The sequence below is a fragment of the Manis pentadactyla genome, chromosome 2 (assembly GCF_030020395.1).
Source record: "Manis pentadactyla isolate mManPen7 chromosome 2, mManPen7.hap1, whole genome shotgun sequence".
In the NCBI taxonomy this organism is placed as follows: domain Eukaryota; kingdom Metazoa; phylum Chordata; class Mammalia; order Pholidota; family Manidae; genus Manis; species Manis pentadactyla.
Genome location: NC_080020.1, coordinates 194,785,276 through 194,805,136, shown reverse-complemented (window position 1 = coordinate 194,805,136; position 19,861 = coordinate 194,785,276). Strand labels below are relative to the sequence as shown.

The 19,861-nt window shown below is 34.9% G+C and overlaps 1 protein-coding gene across 26 annotated transcripts in view; it reads right to left on the bottom strand.

Annotated features, from left to right (window-relative positions):
- The window catches only part of NRXN1 (neurexin 1), a 1,068,016-nt gene that overhangs the window by 285,813 nt on the left and 762,342 nt on the right, over nucleotides 1-19,861 (bottom strand). For all 26 annotated transcript variants that reach the window (XM_057497214.1, XM_057497215.1, XM_057497222.1 and 23 more), the window contains one exon: nucleotides 15,910-16,091. In XM_057497214.1, the coding sequence (XP_057353197.1) occupies nucleotides 15,910-16,091 (182 nt within the window). The remainder of the gene's footprint in view (nucleotides 1-15,909; nucleotides 16,092-19,861) is intronic.

Sequence of the window (19,861 nt, the reverse complement as noted above, 5' to 3'; positions counted from 1 at the left end):
AACAACTTTCAGAAATGCCTAAAAAGAAGGAACATGTCCTGGGATAGCATGGAAGACTGCATTCTGTTGGACTGCATATCACATTTGTCACCAGAATGTCATCTTTACAACCTTTACGATCCAAAGTAATACCTTGAAAGCAACTTACAGTAAAGCTTTAGGATATTATCTTAAGTCTCCCTGTAGTATGACATCACTTGCATTGTTAAAATCTTTTTGTTCCTTTTCTCTTAGTCTAAGCATTGTTATTGAAAAAACAGGTAAGATGCTTTGCATTTAACCACTCGTTCAGAAAGCATTTTCTGATGCCTACTCTGGGCTATATAGAAAGGCACACAATTAATAACACATACCATGCTGTATCTAACCTTAGCATTTGTGTTATCTTGGATGGTCCCTTTTGTGTACTTTGCATGTTTGGCAAACTCCTTACCTACACATACCTGACACACTGCCTCTTCTGCAAAGGTGCCCTTGAGATGCCAAAGCAAAACTCACAATTCTTTCCTTTAGGCTACCTCTGTAAGTTTCTGTGCTTCTATTATTGATTTTATTACATCATTTAAAAATTATTTCTTTAAATGTCTATTTTCACCATTCTTCAATTTTACTAACACATATGCAGTATCTTATCCACATTTATATCCCCAGGAACTGACAAGGTTCTGCGCACTTTAAGATCCTCAAGAAATGATTCATGAACGAATGAAATGCCCTCTAATTCCAGTGGACATCAGATGCCCATTAGCTCTAAACATCTTTTTGGAGATATCTACATACTCATGAATATGGACCCATCATCTAGCAAATGTGGATGATTCTCTCAGAATGGAAGGATATTCATCACATTACACTGAAGACTTGATTGCATCCTCCATAAGGTTCAGTGCCTTCTTTTTTTCCTCTCAGATGCCAAAGGCCTTCAGTGTGCTTCATATTCAACTACAACAATTATAGCCTCCTCGACCCCCAAAGTTTTGGATAGAAAGGTATTTGTTTATCTTGGAATCTAAGACAGAATCTAAACCTTCAGCAAGCCATGGCTGATAAGCAGTATGATCCATTTACTTTCTAAAAATTAGGGTACCTTTAGTCTTTGATTAGGGGTTTAAAACACAAGTGGACTTCTAAGTGAACTACCTTTCCAGGTCCTGAAACTTATTAGGGAACTGAAAACCTCAACTTTGCACCTACTGACATTTTAGTTGTTCTTTAAAAGCCTAGAGATTCCTGTTTTATGTATTCAAAACAAAGTAGGCAAGGGTGCCTTTCCGAAAAGATTCAATTTTATTTCGTATTTCTAAATAGTTTTAAAGAGAGACATACCAACAGCCTTTAATTGTTTTGTTCTCCATTGTCCATGAATTCAGGTGTGGGCTTCACTGTGATGTTCCAAATACACAAAACTCCAGTGCCGGCAGGTTTTATTCCTCTGAGTGAAAAGTTATTATGTTTCAAAGATTCATTTGGATTTTAAATTAGGGTAGCCTGCTTCCATTATATTCAAATAGGCTTAGATCCATTACTTCATCAGACATAGCAGAAGACAAATAGCTGTATCTAGCTGTCTTGCCATCTAAATAACTTAAGAATACGTCAAAGATGGTGATTTGTTTTGTGACCATGCTGCATCTGTATGTTATCTATATAGTTTCCATTATTTCAAATATCATCATTCTATGTACCATTTTGGGGGCAGGAGGGAAGAATAACATTCTGGTAAGTATATAAGACTGTGTCTGGGTTTGGAAATAAGAACTCTTAGTAAGAATATGATAATTTTACCAAAAATAATTTGTCAAGAAGCAGCTGATGAGTTAAGATTTACATTACCTCTAACTCCTATTTTCAGCAACCAAATCAAGTGTAAAATAAATGACTATTGAGGTGCCTACACCTTTAGTATAAAATGGAATAACAGGTTATATGAAAAGTTTACAGATCTCTTATCTTGTTGTCTTACTTTAAAGCTACTCCAGATCTCTCTCCAGTCCTTTTGGCCAGAAGAAAATATATTACAGTGACCACTTATTTAGGAATATTTTCTTACAGGCAGGCTTAGAGTAAAGCATGATTCAGATTAACAGAAAGTGTAATTGGCCCAGCTCCCCAAGCACGACTCCCTGAGGTTCACCATTACAACAGAGAGAAGTTTGAGTGGGAGAAACCACCTCACCACTCCTGACATGGGGAGAAATTAATTCTCCCAGTTATGCAAACCTAGAGGACTTTCCTAATTCACTAAATTAGTGTGGGTTGTTAAGACAAAAATAGATTGTGCATAACACCCATGGAGCCAGGAAAGGACTAACACTGAATACGGACAGACCCTAAATGATTATTATGCAAACCCAGATAGAGGAGATGGTCATGGTCAGTAAAGATGCAGAATGCCTTGAAGTGTAATTCCTTTGTCTCATCCAGATAACTGATGATTGCATTGGAACATGCCATAAGATTTGAACCAAGCTTTTTCACATTTTAGATTCCAGGCTAGTAATAATTCCCTCACCACACAAAGCACACCAGAAATCCTTGAAGTTCAATAAGATGGATCCAATTTCAACAATTTTACAATTTTCAATATAGCTGTACAGGATATTTGGTAAACCCATTTCAAATGGCCCATTATCAATTTCACATCTTTCTATGAATCTCAAAATACCTTATCTAGACAGTTACCTTATTTTAGCTTTAGAATGTACATCAGGTGTTTTTTTCCAGACACAAGCAATTACAGGATTGGAAAATAGCTCATGGAAAGCTCTAAAGAACTGATCCTCAGAGAGCAAATCTTTCAACACCAAACAACTCCGAATTCCCTTGGGCATCTCTGCTCACAAGAGTTATTGCTAGTCAAGTAAGACAACGAGAAGATGTATACACAAACCATCACAATTAAATAACCTGCTTACCACATAACTAATACTGAGAAGCTCGTTGCTAAGAATTTTCTTACTGATGTGACCCTACCACATGACGCATTGCAGAGCTCGCTGAAGATGGTACTCTACCCATTTTGTACTAGATGCCTATATTTTATTGTTATGTAGTTAATGTGTATGGTGTGTCTTACCCAATCTCACCCAGTTATTTTATTTTAGAATCTCATGGGCTTTGCATCTCGAAGCCAAACAACCTGTTGGAAATAAACAGCAGAGAACAGAATCCTTCTTATCTGCTTGCTGCCTAACAAATCAAAACACACTGAAATTCGAGATTATTAGAGGAGGTTTTGGGATAAAGAAATAAAATAAAAACTGACTTGTCAAGTGGGACTCCCTGCTGCTCAGTACCATGTGTTACCATAGCAAGATGCATCTGTTCAGCTATTAAATATGCTAGTGAATATGATATAGACAGTCATGTCATTATCAAATATTCTCAGTGACTATTAAACTCCACAGTTACTTACATATTTTATTTTTGCCTTTCATTAGTAAAACTCAAGGTGGGAACAAATTAAAGACTTCAAAGAAAAACTACCATTTGGGGTTATATTTCACATTTAAGTCATGTTCATGCCTTGCTAATAAAAACATTTGGCAAGCTAACCAAAATGCTCTTGAAATTTTAGATGTGGTTCTATTAGCTGTGATTTAACTTACAATGGACACAATAAGACTAAAGTAAATAATCACATGTAGAATTTGAGAAACTTAAATAGCTACATCTTTTTATCCCCTTTTGAACATCTTACTTCCTTTCAATTTAATCTTTGCCATTATCAAATGCCACACACCATATAAGCCAGTCCCTGATAACAATCTACTCTCTGAGCCTGAGAACTTTGTCTTTTAAATGGGCTATCAAGAGCTAAGACATCTCTGCTTTACTATATGCTTAATAGCAGAACACATCTGTTGTTATTCTGTTTGTTATATTAAGATTAACCACAGTAATGTTGACAATATTAATATATTTAAAAGCCTGTCACGTTCCACTGCTGTTGCACAAGTCCTGGAAACTGGCTGATCAAAATAAGAAGTGACTAGGGGCAAAATTAAGAATTATGTAATGTGTAGAATGTGAAGCACACAGAGGCAGACTCTGAAATGAGTACAGCCTCCCAATGGGACATTAACCTCTTGCCTGCCTTGCTCCTCTCAGAAAACTGTGCAGCCACATGATTTGCCAACTTGTTATTCAGCTTCTTCAGCGCATTGCTATTCTGAGGATGCTGTCAGAATATGATGAAAATTGTGACCAAAGCTAAAGGGGATTTGGTAACACCTGTACACCAACATAATTTTAAAATGTAAACACAAACCAAACAGAGAAGGAAGGAAAATCATTCTCTGGAGCTCAGTGTCTTAAGATATAATGAGGCCAGTTTGTCTCTATATTAAAATGCCCCAGATTGTGACATCCTTATATATTTGTTGCTGGAAGTATTCAACAGTACAATGTTCTGGGAGGATAACTCTGCAATAAATATAGTGGTTCTGCTTGTAGGAATTTATCTTTCTGAAAAAATTCTTCACACAGATGAGATGATATTTTTACAAGATTAAAAACTTTTTTTTTATCAGTTTGTAATACTAAAAACAAAGTTCAGTTTGTAAATACTGAAACAACTAAACAAAATATCCAATATCGGGGAATGGTTTGATAAAATGTAGTAGATACATGAAATAGCCACTTATGAAGTATGAGATTATATGATCTAAAATGAAAAGATACCTAAAATATACTAAATAAAAATAATCAAGCTGCAGGATAGCATGTATCATATGAAAAGACTTTGACTTTTTAAAGAATATTCAGGTGTGTTAGCTTATTTATACATATACATTAAAAAAACATATATATGCCTAAAATTAAAGATTAGAATTTTAGACACAACAGTAACAAGTTTGGTGTATTACAGGAAGTTTTACTTTTTATTCTTATTGTATTTAAGCCTTTCAATAACTACTTTTATGATCTAAGAAAATAAAATTTACTAATTTTTTTTTCTGGAAGGTAAATAGAGACATAGGACAATAAAATCCACCTCCCTCTAAACCATCTGTCATAAAATATTATTGGCCTTGAGGGCCCAATTCTATGCATCACTAATCAATTGAATCTATTTTATGTCTAGACAGTTAGAATCCAAAGAAAAGCTCAGTAAATAAATAAATAATAAAAGAACAGTTGTATAATAGAAATGCAGTCTGCTGAGAAGGTTCACTGAAAGCTGGTTAATTATGAAACATATGGTTACTTATGTTCATCACATAATAATGAACAATATCTATGTTGCAATTTCAAACCAGAAAACACCCCTGCACTGCTTGTCTACCCCACAATCTTTACAATAGCCAGCTGCAAATGACCATCTAACCACTGGTCTTGACTTAGGTACTGGGAGGAGGCTAGAATTTGCAGCTTCTTCTTTCTACATGTGAGATTTTTCTGCAATGCCTGTTTTTTAAAGATCAAATGAATTCAGTTCTGAAACCTATACTGCAGACTGCCTGACCTTACTCCACATATAACTGCTAAAATTTCAACCCCATTTCTTTACTGACACCCTATGGGATACAACGCCTCCTAAGCCTTGCCTTTACTACTAATTAACAATAATGAGCAGGGTGACATACTTTTCCTTTGAACATTTCTGTCGGGAAGATGTCCAATCAGCAAGAGATACAAGCAATAGACAAATTTTCTTTCACCCCCCTCATTTACATCCTGAGACACATAGAAACTCTACCCTGCCTTTCCATTTAAAAAAAAAAAATGTAGGTCAAGCTGTCTAGGCTTTATGTATTAGCTTTAGAACCTGGGGAAAGGCAGAAAGCTGCCGCTCCATCCACACTTCCCAGAGCATTGCAGTTATTTTTATATTCATCTCCACATAAGGCCAGTACTCTTATGGCAATTTATGGTAGTTTAGCCCTACACTTAGGACAACTCAAAATATTGCAAAAATACCTATAACCCCACCCACTAAAGGAATTTTAATACAAAATGTCCTGTGCTATATTATGGCACTCTATTGTTGTTTAGTGCATTCATGTTGAGGGACAGAGCAGTTCCAGCTTATGCCCATGCTTACGGAATCTCATGACTTAATACACAATAAAGACTCACTGATTTAGGAATGGTAATTTGGATTGCATAATCATTTGGAAAAGTAGCTGACTTCCCTGAAATGTCCTTTGCACAAAAGAAAACTGGGGCTTTGAAGTCAGATAGAACTGGTTCATATCCAGACACTGTTACTTACTAGCTATGCTATTTGGGTCAATTATTTTAAAATACAGTTTGCTCATCTGTAAAATTGAGATAATAATCCATGCCTCAATTGTAAATATTAAATGAAATATTGTTAATTGTTGACATTAAATGAAATATAATTTTTATGCAAAGTGTTTAGTCTTTAGTCCATAGTAAACACTCAATACATGCTAAATAGTATTGTTTAGTTATTGTTCTTCTTACTAAGCGAATCAATAGGGTCAGCATGATTTCAGAGCAGGATTTTTAACCCTAATAATTAACTTATTAGCCTCAAACATTTAACATATATTAAAATCATTTTTTTATAAATTATTTTAATAAATGGAAAATCAATATCAACCTCTATTACTTAAGCAAGTGCCAGAAGTTGGCAGAGTAGAAGGGAAAAAGAGGATGGTCAAATTGCCAGGGTAGTGGGGGTGGATTATCCTCTACACCCCAATCAATCAGGGTTGATCACCAGAGTTTTGTTTGTTTGTTTTTCCTTTCATTTTCAAACTGGAATCACTGCTTCTTATCATGTCAGAATGCAGAGAAATATATCATGGATGTTTTAATATAAGCACCTGAAATAATACAGAAAATGGACAAGAAACATGCCTAGACTAAATCTCAGAGAAGTGACTACCTGTTTGGAATATCTGAACCTGGAAGTGGAGCTGGTCAATGGTCTAACATGAGAGAAGTCTTCCTTACCTAAAAAAATGGATATGGACTATGAGACCATTTCATGATAAGCCCCAGCCCTTGGGCATGGCCTTGAGTGTGGAAGCCTCTGTAGGCTGTAAATGGGGAGTCCCAGGAGAGCATCACATGCTTCTACCGTTTTCCTTTGGGAATCCGCCTCATCCATGCACCGAGAACAGTACTCCTCATGTGAGTTCCTGCACTGCAATGGAAAACTACAAGCAGGCGGGGAAAGGAGGCTGCACACCAAAAAGAAAGGCTCCATTTACTCACACATACATTCCTTCATCAATAAATATTATTAACACATATTAATAACCACCATGTTACTCTCTGAAAATATAGAGATAAATACAGATACATAGTACTCAAAATGGTCACTGACCTTGAAGAGTTCACAGTTTAAGGGCTGAAAGGACACATTAGGAAATAGCTATGACTATGGTAAGAAATAGAGTAGAATTAAGAGCAAAATGCTATGACAGTACAAAGAAGGACAAGATTAGTTTTGCCCTCAGGGAGCAAGGAAGGCTTCACAAATATATGAAATATATTCCCCAGGCCTTGAACATGAATACAAATGTGCCAGACAAGGAAGGAAAAGAGGGCAGGTAGGAGTAGAGGAAGCAGGACTATTTCAAAGAGAGAAACAAACATAAAAGCACTCTAGAGGTCTGCTTTTGCTGTGATTTCATTCTTGGTACAAACTTTTTTGAAAACTGTGCTTCTCTTTATTTAAAATTATATATGCTCCAAATTTACAAATCAAACAAACTACAAAAGCTAGCTAGCTAACTACAAAATGTTTTAGTTACCTAGATAACTGTCTATGTGCTTACTGAATGAGAGAAACTGGTTTATGTAGCTAGTATCTAGAATGCTCAGTAATTCATGTAATGTGTGTATGCTGAAAGCTGGGGTTGTATGACTTTATAAAGTTGCATTAAGTAAACCAAAAGCAGAGTTGTCTGGTATAAACTGATGAGGGACTGGCCCTGTATCATACCTGCACTACGCACACAGCCCAGAGGGTAAAGACATGGATTTAGGAGTTAGATTATCTGACTTCAAATCCTGGCTTTGCTTACTAGGAATGTGGCCTGTGCCTTCTTTCCTCATTAAGTAAATGAGGATTTTTTTTTCTCATAGGGTTTTATGAATATTAGATGTGATAACATATGTAAATTTAGAACAGTTATGAGATTATTGGTTGCTTTTATAAAACCCACATTTAAAAAGACTGCTTCATAGGGTTTAAGAACCTTTAATTGTGCTTATGTAGCATGACATTTTGAAATACCAGCCTATGCCTAAATGCTGTGGCTAATGTGCCATTACAACGAATTTTATCTCTGAATTCTAAACAACTCAAAGTCAAAAGCCAGACCTCACTTTACATCCCCAGTGCCTTGAAAGGTGCTCCAAAGAAAAGGTTTATTATATGCATGTACTAAAAAAGAGAGTATGAGTCGGAGTGCAGAATGGTGGAAAATAAGCTCCAATTTTGCATTTGTTGTAGCTAAAGCATTTGACTTTTGAACTATTTTCAACAGTTAAAACAAAAAAATAGTTTGGGACCGAACTACAAACCACCCAGCTCACAGACACTTTAATGGTGAGCTTTGTTTATCAGTAAAAACAGTTTGTCCTTAATCTACCCTTGGAGACTTTCTCCCAACAAAGAGCAGAAATACAAGATTGACATACCAAAAAAAGCTCTTTTGTGAAAGATCAAAAATTTAGTTGATTATTAGGACTTTTTGGTCAATAAGTCAATCTTAATATTCCTAAAATCAACTCTGAATTTTACCTAGCAAATGCAGGCTGCTCACACCCAAATACACAGCTCTAGTCCTAACTTCCCCTCTGGCCATCACAGTAGCAGTTCCAATGGCTACTCAACATTCCCACTTGGATGTTCATGGGCACTTCATACTTACCACTTACCACATTAAAAACTGAACTTGTCATCTCCCAACCATAGGCCCATCTGCACAATTACAGATGAAAAACTGACATCTTTCCCATATCAACTTTTACAACCTAATATGCTTCTCACCAAATTCCAGAAATGTCTCTCAATCAGCACTCTCCAACAGAAATAAATATATGAATTATTTATGCTCACTATTAAGTGCCCCTAGTATATTCACCAGGTCATTTCCTACCTTTGCTGAAATGAACTGTGTCTGGAGGGGGCCACCATCAGCTTTAACAGGACTCCAATTCCATAGTGTCACTTTCATCTTGCTTCCTGATCTTTGGCTGACATGTTTGCTATACTGTCTCAATTTTTTAACTAGTGCTCTCAGGCATCTTGCTTATTATGGCTTTCAGTGGTATTTTTTTGTGCAATAAAAGCCATTTTCCTGATCAATGAACAAATAACTCCTTTATCAGTATGTATTCCCCAAAATAGTTCTTAACTCTCAAGAAATGTCTTTATTACTTTTTCTACCAATCTGTGTCATGTTTAGACTTCTGCAAAGCCAGCATCCTTAATAATATATTTGCATATATTTTCACTGTTGCTTATCATTGCTTTCTAAGACATGAAGACTCTGTATGGATCATAAGAATGAACATATTACATATGTCCTGAGCACAGGAGATCATAACCATGTCTTCTCTTGGGAATCTCTTAATAACCTGGTTTGGCTCCCTGGATTCCTGAGTCCATATAAATGTTTTAAGCAGCTAAATTGTGAGGAAATTGGTTACACAGAAATAGATAACTAACAGTATTAACTACATTATAAGTGATTGATAATTATGTGTTGAATGGACTAAAGCAGATGTTTCTTGAAGGAAGAAGTTTGGAAAATAGTAGCTACAGAAGAAGTGGAGGTGTAGCCAGTAGTTAGAAAGGATTCAACAAGAGGTCTCTTCTTTCGGCAGCTTGGCATAAGAAATGAGGATTTGCTAAAGCAACTTATCATTGGCTAACTTGGAATGAGTTCAAAGCTATTCTGTAAAATACTGTGGGGTCCACCACAAACCAATGGGGGCAAGAAGATAGTGATCATAAATTGGAGCAGAATCTATGGACAAGATTTTCTCTACATAGGTAAATGCCTGGGCATTGTTTCGGCAATTCTTCCGAAGAAGTTCCTGAGCCCTAGGCTTTCTCCTGCTGGCTCAGGAGCCTACAAGATCCCAGGGATGAGCCTGAAAACACATAACATTGGATAGAAAATTTGATGACTCAGAAGTGTTTAGCTAGTGAGAGAGAATGAGAAGAAACCTTCTAGACAGAATTAGAAATAGAGAAACAACATTTTTAAAAAAGAATGGATTTCACTAGAGTGGAAAAAAAAGTATATAATTATAGAAAAATGGATGTGAAAAGGGAAATTAAGATGAGAATGTTGAGGGCATTAAATGTTAATAAAGATTGTGGCTATACATGTATACAATTTGGAGTTATCAATGTGTTTTAACAGTGGAATAACAGAATCAAAGAAGCACTTTAGCAAATTAACCTGACATAATTATATAAAATAGATTGGGAATGATTCAGAATAGAGACAGGAAGATCAGTCTCAGTTTAAGTATGTGAACAGAGGAGGTGCAGGTAGAGATAGCTGTTTTGATTCTCTTATTAAATTACACAGCAATACAATTTCAGAGAAGGAAATAATTCTAGAAATACAGAAACCAAATTCAGAGTTACTGAGACACCAAAGGTGACAACCATTAAATTAGAAAATGCAAAACTGAATTAACTTCCTAGGGGAAAGGATGAAGGAATGAGTTTGTATTGATTTACTTGACCATACTGCTCCCCAAAATATTGTTTCAAGATATCCAGATAGCACTGAAGCCAACAGAAGGTGTGACCATCCCTCCTCCCATTTTTTCCAAATATAACTCACATGTTTCATATGTTAGAAGCTTGGACAAGAATTTTACACATGGTGAAAGACATTGTTTTAGTCTTTCTTCTAAAATTCTAGTCATATAAGCCAATGTCCTCTAATTCATGAAAGAACCAGGAAAACAAAACCGAACAAAATATAGACTATTTGATCTACAGGTTTGATTTTAAATACCATATGCCAAGGTGAAACCCTTAAAATAGGTGAATCTGTTGCTTAGAAAGAACATTTCTGAAGAAACAAAATTTAAATTCAAGAAAAACCTGTAAAGGAACATTTTATCTCGCTTGATATGGATATGCACCTATGTATAATTACTGCCTTTAAAGAGAAGTTTTTAAATTTAATTTTAATAGAGCTGTAAGATAAGTTGTATAAACTGTAGAGACACAGAGAAAGATGAGAAAGGTCTGACATGTTACCAGTACTGATATGTTATTTGGGGATATGTAAGATTTATTATAAATACGCTATGCTTCTAATCTATACTAAAACTGCTGATCAAAAGGTGTATTTCTAAATCAAAATCAATTAAGAGCTTGGTTTCAAAAATAAGGCTTCCGGCCCAGCAAAGCACAAAGAAGAAACACTTCAGGGAAGGATGTACAACGATTCACTAATCAAGTTTGCAATGCTCTTTCATGCTCCCAAGATGAAAGAATTCCAAATAAAACTCCACTCATTCCTCTCTTCCAGCCTCCACATATTTCCTCAGAACCAACGTACATGTTAATATCCATGACAGGGAGTGAGCACACACTTCCAGTGGCTTTCTTTTGAAAGTCAGAGAGAGGTTAAGTAATATCCAATTAACATTACCAGACTGATATCTGAGACATTTCCTCGAGAGTAACAACACTGGTAAAACTTCTAGCTGTATCTTATAAGTTATTAAAAAATTGAACTTAATTTTTTGCTTATTGCTCCTAAGAGATTATTTTACTCAATATTGATTAAATAATCTTCAGTATTACTAATTTACAGTTTACAAGTCTCTTCTTATCTGCTTTATCTTAAAAACCGATCATTTTTTGTCCATATTCTTACAAAGACTACGCAGATAAGGAAGTTGCTGCAAGAGGAAGAAATGGAGGTAATCAAGATGGAGAAATAATCAAGAAACACGAGTCACTGTGGGACAAAGTATGTTTACTATGAATAATCTACGCTACCTGATGACCTGGATCCCACCTTGCTTGGTGATTCATTCATCCAACAAATACTTATTGAGATAAGTACTAAGTGGTGAGTTCATTTACTTTTGTATCCATGGAGCCTAACATAGGTCTGGACCATATTAGTTAGTTAGAAAATATTTCTGGATAGGCTTCTAGCATGTACTAAAATAAATGTTGTGCCACATTCTATATTATTTTTCTTATTAATCATCATCATGATAAATTATATTATCTGCCCTATTTGAAAATAATGGACAGATATGTCATGACTAGAGAATAATTCATGGTGAAAGTGAGTTACAATAAATGAGGTAATTATTAAGGAGAGAGAATTATTCATCCAACAAAAATTCTCACCAGAGGCTTTTTTAAAAATAACCAGCTACCATAATCAACTCTTAGTTGAAGATTCAGAAAACAACATCAAAACAAATAATGCAATTTTTCAATAATATAGCTGCAGTGTATTGAGTGCTATGCTTTTTTTTAAATTGTAATCAAGGTAGATGATCTTCTCAGAGTTATGTAGAAGCTAAATTAGGCCTGTGACTTCTCTTTCAACTATTGAAAGTTGAGCATCTATACTTAACCTAAGCCATAATATTTTCAATACATAATTCAATAATTTATTTATTCTTTCAGAAAACATTATTAAGCACTCATATTCTAGGCACTATGCTAATTAATTGCTCCCTGCTTCATGTCTTTATCTTCCCCTCATCCCTTCCTAAAACCTTACACATTCCAGTAGCAATATCATATGGCTTTGAGGTTAACAGTGGTGGAATAAAAAATATCTCTCTATAAAATCTAGGCCACCCAAGTCAAGAAACATTTTATTTTGAGTTGTTGTTATTTTAGAGTACAGTTCATCAAAATTTAAATCTGATTATATTTCCAAGTAAAATCAAACATGATCATTCTAGAAAAATGGGATGATATCAAATATTCACATCTTCATTGAAATTATATGCCAATCAGATTTTAAATGTTATCTAACTGAAATGGCATAATACATTTCCACAAGACTGGAGCATCTTTTAAAGAGTACAATCAACTTTCCAGCTTACTGGTTAACTCTATTAAGGGTGGAAACATGATTTTTAAATAAGATTAGTACATAGTTTATACTTGGATGAACTTGAAGGTTTATAGAAATTTTCCTGGCATTTTAATGTATAGCCCCAAATTCCAACTTTTATAGATAAAATGTATCAGATAAAATATCATTCAAGTTAATTTTAAGTCAATTATATTCATAAATCAAATTAAACAACAGTAATAATCTGTACCTCCATAAATCTTGTTTTCCTCTTAAATTTCCAATGTTGAAAGAAGCAGAAGGGATGATTTGGGGAAACTCAGGATACATTCAAAGGTACCTAAGTAATCTTCTAAAATAGCCTTTGAATATTCTCAAATCTAAGTTTCTTTATTAAAAGTACTGGTTCTGTCACCTGCAGGCATCAACTTTCATTCCTATACACTTCATTTTCCTCTCCTTTCCTTCCTTCCTTCTTCCTTCCATTTCTCTCTTTGTCCCCTCACTACTCTCTTTCTTTCTTTAATATCTAACACCTATTTTTCTTTCTGTTCCATGTACCTACCATTATGGAGAAGGGAGGTAAAAAGAAAACCACTGACCTCATGCTAATTCTGTTTGTATGTTGAAAGCACTGAAAGAAGTGACCTGTCTCTATATAAGCAACTTGCTGAGTTATTATTATAGGATGACCACCACCTGTAGCCCACCAGAGAGAAGGGAGGGAGATGGAAAGCTTTAGATGGCAGATTTGGACTAGGATTGGGTCCTAAAGATCCGTACAGGAGGGAGTAGGGCTGACCTATGGTGTTCGGTAAGCCCAGGGAAACAATGTGCATTTCCGATTTCCCAGTCAAGTACAAGCTCTCAAATCAAGGGAGAGTTTGAAGACAGCTAATACAAGAGGGAGGGTGTGTAGAGACAAATACCAAATCCAAAGGGAATAGTCAGGCAAGAGCAAAAGAGAAGATTCAGAAAGGAGGAGGCCCTCAGAAAAGCTGTCAGAAATCCATGTCCAGTAAAGGAGCCATGGAACATACTGGCAAAGTCAATCCTTTATGTATGAAAGAACTCTAAGCCCACACTGGATCAAAATTGGAAAGAAAACCCATTCTTGTAGACTAAAACCTTTTGACCATAAAACAAACAACAGTGGCTTGAGTAATTCAGTAACATGGCCCCTTATGATTTGAGAATGATCATTGTAAAAATTTTTATCAGGCTAAATGTGTAATTGGTAATGGATCGATAGTAATTTCTTTTCAAACGGAAAAGCTCTTGTCTGATTTATTTATTTTTTGAAGTAGCAAGTTTCTTAAATCAGAATGGAGCAAATACATTTAGAAAGTTGAGATTATCCTAAACAGCAAGATTCTTCACTGAACTAGTTAAGTTTATCTCAACTGATCATTTATAATGCCATAAAAATCCAGATGCTTTCAATTTTGATTATTAGATATTTGCTGAAAGGCAGCTGAAATTACTTTCCCAGGGTTCCCATTTGACAACTGCATTTTGAATGGAAAATTTATGATGGTTCAATAATGGTTGTGCTGAAGTGTTTTTTTTTTTTTCCTTTTCCAAGATTAGCAATGAATTCAGCTCTTGTGGTCAGTGTGAACTCCTACTCAGCTTGCTGGAGTTTTGAGATGTGCAATGGAAACACTAAGATTAAGAAAGTAAGTGAATAAACTTTTGAGAATAAAGACCCTGCAAACATATGGGATAATCTATTTTGGTGTGTGGTGGTTTTCCTAATAATTTTAGGCTGAGTGACTGAAGGCCAGCTTCTAACAGGAAAGAAAATGTTGACCTAATCAAATGTCCTTTGGAAAAGGGAGAATTTATAGAGGTAGACAGAAATCAGAACAAACTAAGCTTACATGATCACATGACGCAGAAGAGAGAAACTACACCTCAAGGATAAAAAGGGGGATGGAGATATATATATACTCCTGGCACCCTCCAGAAGACAGAGACTTTAGACCAAGAATACTGATGATGAGAACTCTTTAGAGTTTCTGAATATGTGACACTTTCCTATGGTTATTCTGATGTCAGTAAAATAATAACTTTTAACAATGAGAGACTGTGTGTGCTTCCATGAAAATAATTGCATGAAAATAAGGAGATGAATTGCAACCATATAAATTAGTAACTCTTTGAATGCAGAGATATAGAAAATACCCCTAAGCTATGGTCAGTTATAGCGACTTTAAAAGGTAAAAAAAGCTTTTCATTCATGAACTATTATTTGCCATCTACTATGTGCTGACTAAATTCCCATGGGAGGCTTAGGGCTTAAGAAAAAGGGATGGTCCCAGGACAGAAATGGCAAGAATTTCTTCAATTTGTATTTTCTTCAATTTATGTATCAAAATGAGTATAAGATGACATAGAAACAATCTTTCTGCCATTTTCTTTCATAACCCCAAATGTCCTTAAAATTTCTTTTTTTTCCCATTGAATGTAACTTTAGACAATTCTTTTCTCTGGTAAGAAGAGAAATAAGGACCTTGGATCCAGATCTTTTGATGTCACCAGTATTACAACCTCCTCCTTCCAGCCAGATGGAATCATATCTACTGGGCAATAACTTACTAATTTGGCAAGTCTGCCTACAGTCACTAAAAACACATCAAAAATAAATCTTTGTGAAGAGGGAATTGAGAGGCATTTACACTTAAAAAGAAAAAAATATGTATTTTCTATTGCAAAGAACATTTTTAACAGCAGTGATATGTATGAGGTCTTATTACCACTGGAGTGGATTTGCACTTTCTGTACAAAAGTATGGTTGCTGGGCAAAAGAAATTTCCAAAAGACAGAATTATGTATTACAAAAAGCTAACAGTAAAAAGTAAAAGCTGAATCTTATTTTTAAAGTACTTACTATATGCAGCTCTAGGTAGTCACCCAGGCCAGAAGAACTATCCACTCGCACCAATACAGCTTCTTTCTGAACAGTGCTAAACCCTATGGCCAGTCTGTCTGCTCGTGTACTTGGCCGGTCATTAGGAGGCCACTTATATGTGATTTGTCCACCACCTTTGCTAAAGATATACGTTGTCCCAGCTGGAAAACAAAAAACAAAACCAATTAGTCCAAATACATCAAGTGCACACTTTTCCATGCTTGTTATGTTGCCATATCAGTAAGGTATTACATTTAAATTTAATAAGTATTATGGTCAAAAAAATAAAATAAAATAAAAAACTATGGCAAAGCAAACTAGAAAGCAACAGATTTCAATCAAACATGCTCAAGAAAGAAACAGTTTTTTTTTTTCCCAAAGACATATCAAGGCAGCTCAGAGTTTAATACACTCATTAAATCTACCAGCAGGTGTTTCAGAACAAATGGGAGATTACTGCTTTTCCCATTGAGTTGGACAAGCATGGAATGTAATGGGGTTTTATTTTTTCCTGCCAGTTTTTAAGAAATAGCTTAGTAGGAAACATTGATTTTGGACACTTCCAAAAGGAGTAGAAGCACATATCAACTTGTTTTTGAAACAAGAGCTGCATGTAGATGCGACAGGGTCATTCAGAACAGGGAAGCAGATCACAACAAATACACTACAAATCAACTGCTATGGGGAAAGGGTCCATTCACATGTGGCAGATGATAACTAATGGATGAACATCATAAGTCCCAGTAGTCATGTCAAGAAAATAGAGATAATAGACCCTCTCCACGGAGGTGAGTTTTTAACAAGCGACATCACAGCTGTCAAACTATCCAGCATCACAAAAAGACCCTTTTTCCTCCCAAAGTGAATACTAGCCTTACAGCACTAAGAATAATGTTATAGCCTCATTTGGTGAGCATTCAGATTTTTGTATAAGGGGGTGATGTCAGTAAATTATCCATCTTAAAAAAATTGTTCCAAACAAGTTTACTAAGCATTCAGTACACAGACATCCTGTCTCACTGTGGCACTGGAATGTGGATGAGTAAAATAAAATGAATTATTTCTGTCAGAAATATTTGGAAGAAACATACAAACATATACATAAATGAGAAAAGATCTTTCTCCACACTAAAGGACACCACAGACATACTTATTTAGGTGTCTCAGGAACACAACTTACAGCACATTATAGAGGGCGGTGTAGCCTTCCAATAACAAAGGATGGCCCGATACATATTTTTGTGTATGTACTATGGGCTGAACATGGGAATGAATAAGAGTGAACATCAAAATTTCTGCCACAAAACATCTTGTTTTTACAGAAAAATAGCTTCTACTAAGGATAAGGCTTATGTGTAAAAGTTGTGTGTACAGCAGTATCTTTTCAAGATATCTACACATTACATTTTTATGATTACTAAATTTACCAATTAAGTGAAGTTGACATAATGTCACATTTGTGTACATTTAATTAAATAGCTGATAATATCTACTTTTTCTCTTTTCATATTTTGGAACCAACTATCCTTTGTGTTCTGTCTGAAGCATTTCCGTAGGCCATTCAGAAACTCCAAAGACCTCTGTAATATGTCTACTGTGCCTAATTGGTTAAAAAGGCTTTGTTATATAGACCTTACCCAAAGAAGCATGTCAGGATAATATTGAATATGAAAGTAATGAAACAGAATCTTGTTATAATGCAATAATAAAGAGACTGTGCATTCTCTTTTAATTTTTGTGCATACTAATACATGAAAGTCGTTTCTCTCCCTTATGTGAAAATTGATGTTATATTTCAAAGGTACCACTTAGTGTGCAAGTAAAGAAATCTCAGAATATACAGATTTGTGATCAGAAACCCTGAAGCCTTCCAGGACCATTTATATTCTACAGTATCAGAAGCTTGTTCAGCAGGATATTAATCGGCAAGCAGTATTTGATAAATATTTTTCTGCTTGGTGATTTTTGCAAGTGATTAAGTATTAAGTGTTTCAGTAAAGCCTACCATGATAAAAATAGAACAAAGACATAAAAAAAGTAAAGATTTCTTTAAAAGGAGAAGATGGTAGCAACCAATAAGTATTGATATTTAATAAATATTATTTTTCACCTTTTAATTAACTTTGTTCTCTAATAACTATGTATTTCATGTGAATTTAGAAAAAAAAATATTCAAAACTAGAGATGTGACTTAACAATATAAAACAAAATTCAGACGTTTTCCAAAATTCACCAGAATAAGGTAGTGTTGTAAAACAATAATAGCTTCATTACATAGTTATTTTTAACATTAAAAACCAGTTTCACTTTTTTTTCATTTTCTCTGTATGTATGTATGGAAAGTAGGATAGGCATTACTCTCATGTTATATTGGGCAAATTTAGTGATAAGAATTGACTTGCTATCTAAAGTTGCAAAGTTGGTTAAGTAGCAGAGCTGGTAGGAAACCTAGTATCCAGACTCCTACTCCTGTATTTTTCTTTTTTTAATTGCAGAGCTTTTTCTGTTTTGTTTATTAGAGAACTGTTCTTTTATTACAGACTGTGACAAGACAGTCAAGAAAATGTTAATTGGATATGTCAGTCTGAATTTACCAAGGCCAACCGTTATCATATTCTAATGTCTCATATCCATAAAGTGACATTTGCACCTCATGATCATATACTGTCCTTTCATCTCACAATGTTTTTTAAAAAAGAAAAATAACATGTAACTGTGAAATGACAGAACATTTAATATATGTAGATTAACATTTAGTTTAGGGTACACTTCTCAAGCTTGTGGAACTATAAAGTTTCTAGTTTCTCGGTTAAAGAACTTGAAGATAATAATTTATTTAAAGGTTTATATTTTCAGTAACAGAAATGTCATGATACCAGTATCATTACTCAAGGTCTGATTTCATCTCATATTTCAACCTTTTCCCCTAAGTGTTAAGACTTGGCAACGAGCATGCTATCAGGTTCTCTGTCCTCCTTACAAAGACTTTCCAGTTCTGTAGAATTCACCAAAACAAAGCAAAAACAATTGTACTATTGTGTGCCAAACAATGCAATTATTGCTGGTGTCCTCTTTCTCCAGTTATATCTAGAAAGCAATCTTTCTTCTTTTTTCTTCTGTACTCATAGAAGTACATTATCTTGTACTCCTCCGCACAATTCCGTAACAGGTGAGAGAATTAGATGCCCACCCCACCGCCACAGCTCTCTTCTACATACCTTCAAAAGCATCTTGCTTTCTTTTTTAAAAAATTTCTTTGTATCAAACTCTACACAATCTCTTATATTCTTAAAGCCCTCCTTCTATCAAATAGAAAATTACAATATACTCTATTTTGGTAATCTTAAAAATATGAGAATACTCCCACAATAAAACAGTGGGTCAGATGACTAAAGTTTCAAAATACACTGCATTTAACATAGATCTTTCTGAACCAAGGATATGATGTACCTACTGCGACAGAGCAACAAATTAAGAATATAAACTCTATATAGACCTGGGTTCAAACTCCAGCTGTTTTATTCACTACATAACCTTGACCATGCTATTCTAAGTCTTGTGTTTCCTATATGAAAAAAAATGGGGATAGTACCACTATCTACCTCACAGAGCTTTTGTCAGGACTAAATGAGGTATTGCACAATAATACCTTTAGTCCAGTTTCTGGCATATGGTAAGTGCCCAGTTAATTTTAGAATAGATGGTGTGTGTGTGTATGTGTGTGTGTGTGTGTGTGTGTGTGTGTGTGTGTGTGTGTGTGTAGTGTAAAAGTATAAAGTACTAACTTGCAACGTTGTTGTTTTATTTTAATATAGAACACTCAGAAAAGTTTAATTCATTTCAAAGTTGTGTTCAAACCAAAAGCCTTCTAAGAAATAACTTTCCTACATCCCAGTTTTTGTTAATCTTAGTATTTCATTCCTTGGATTAG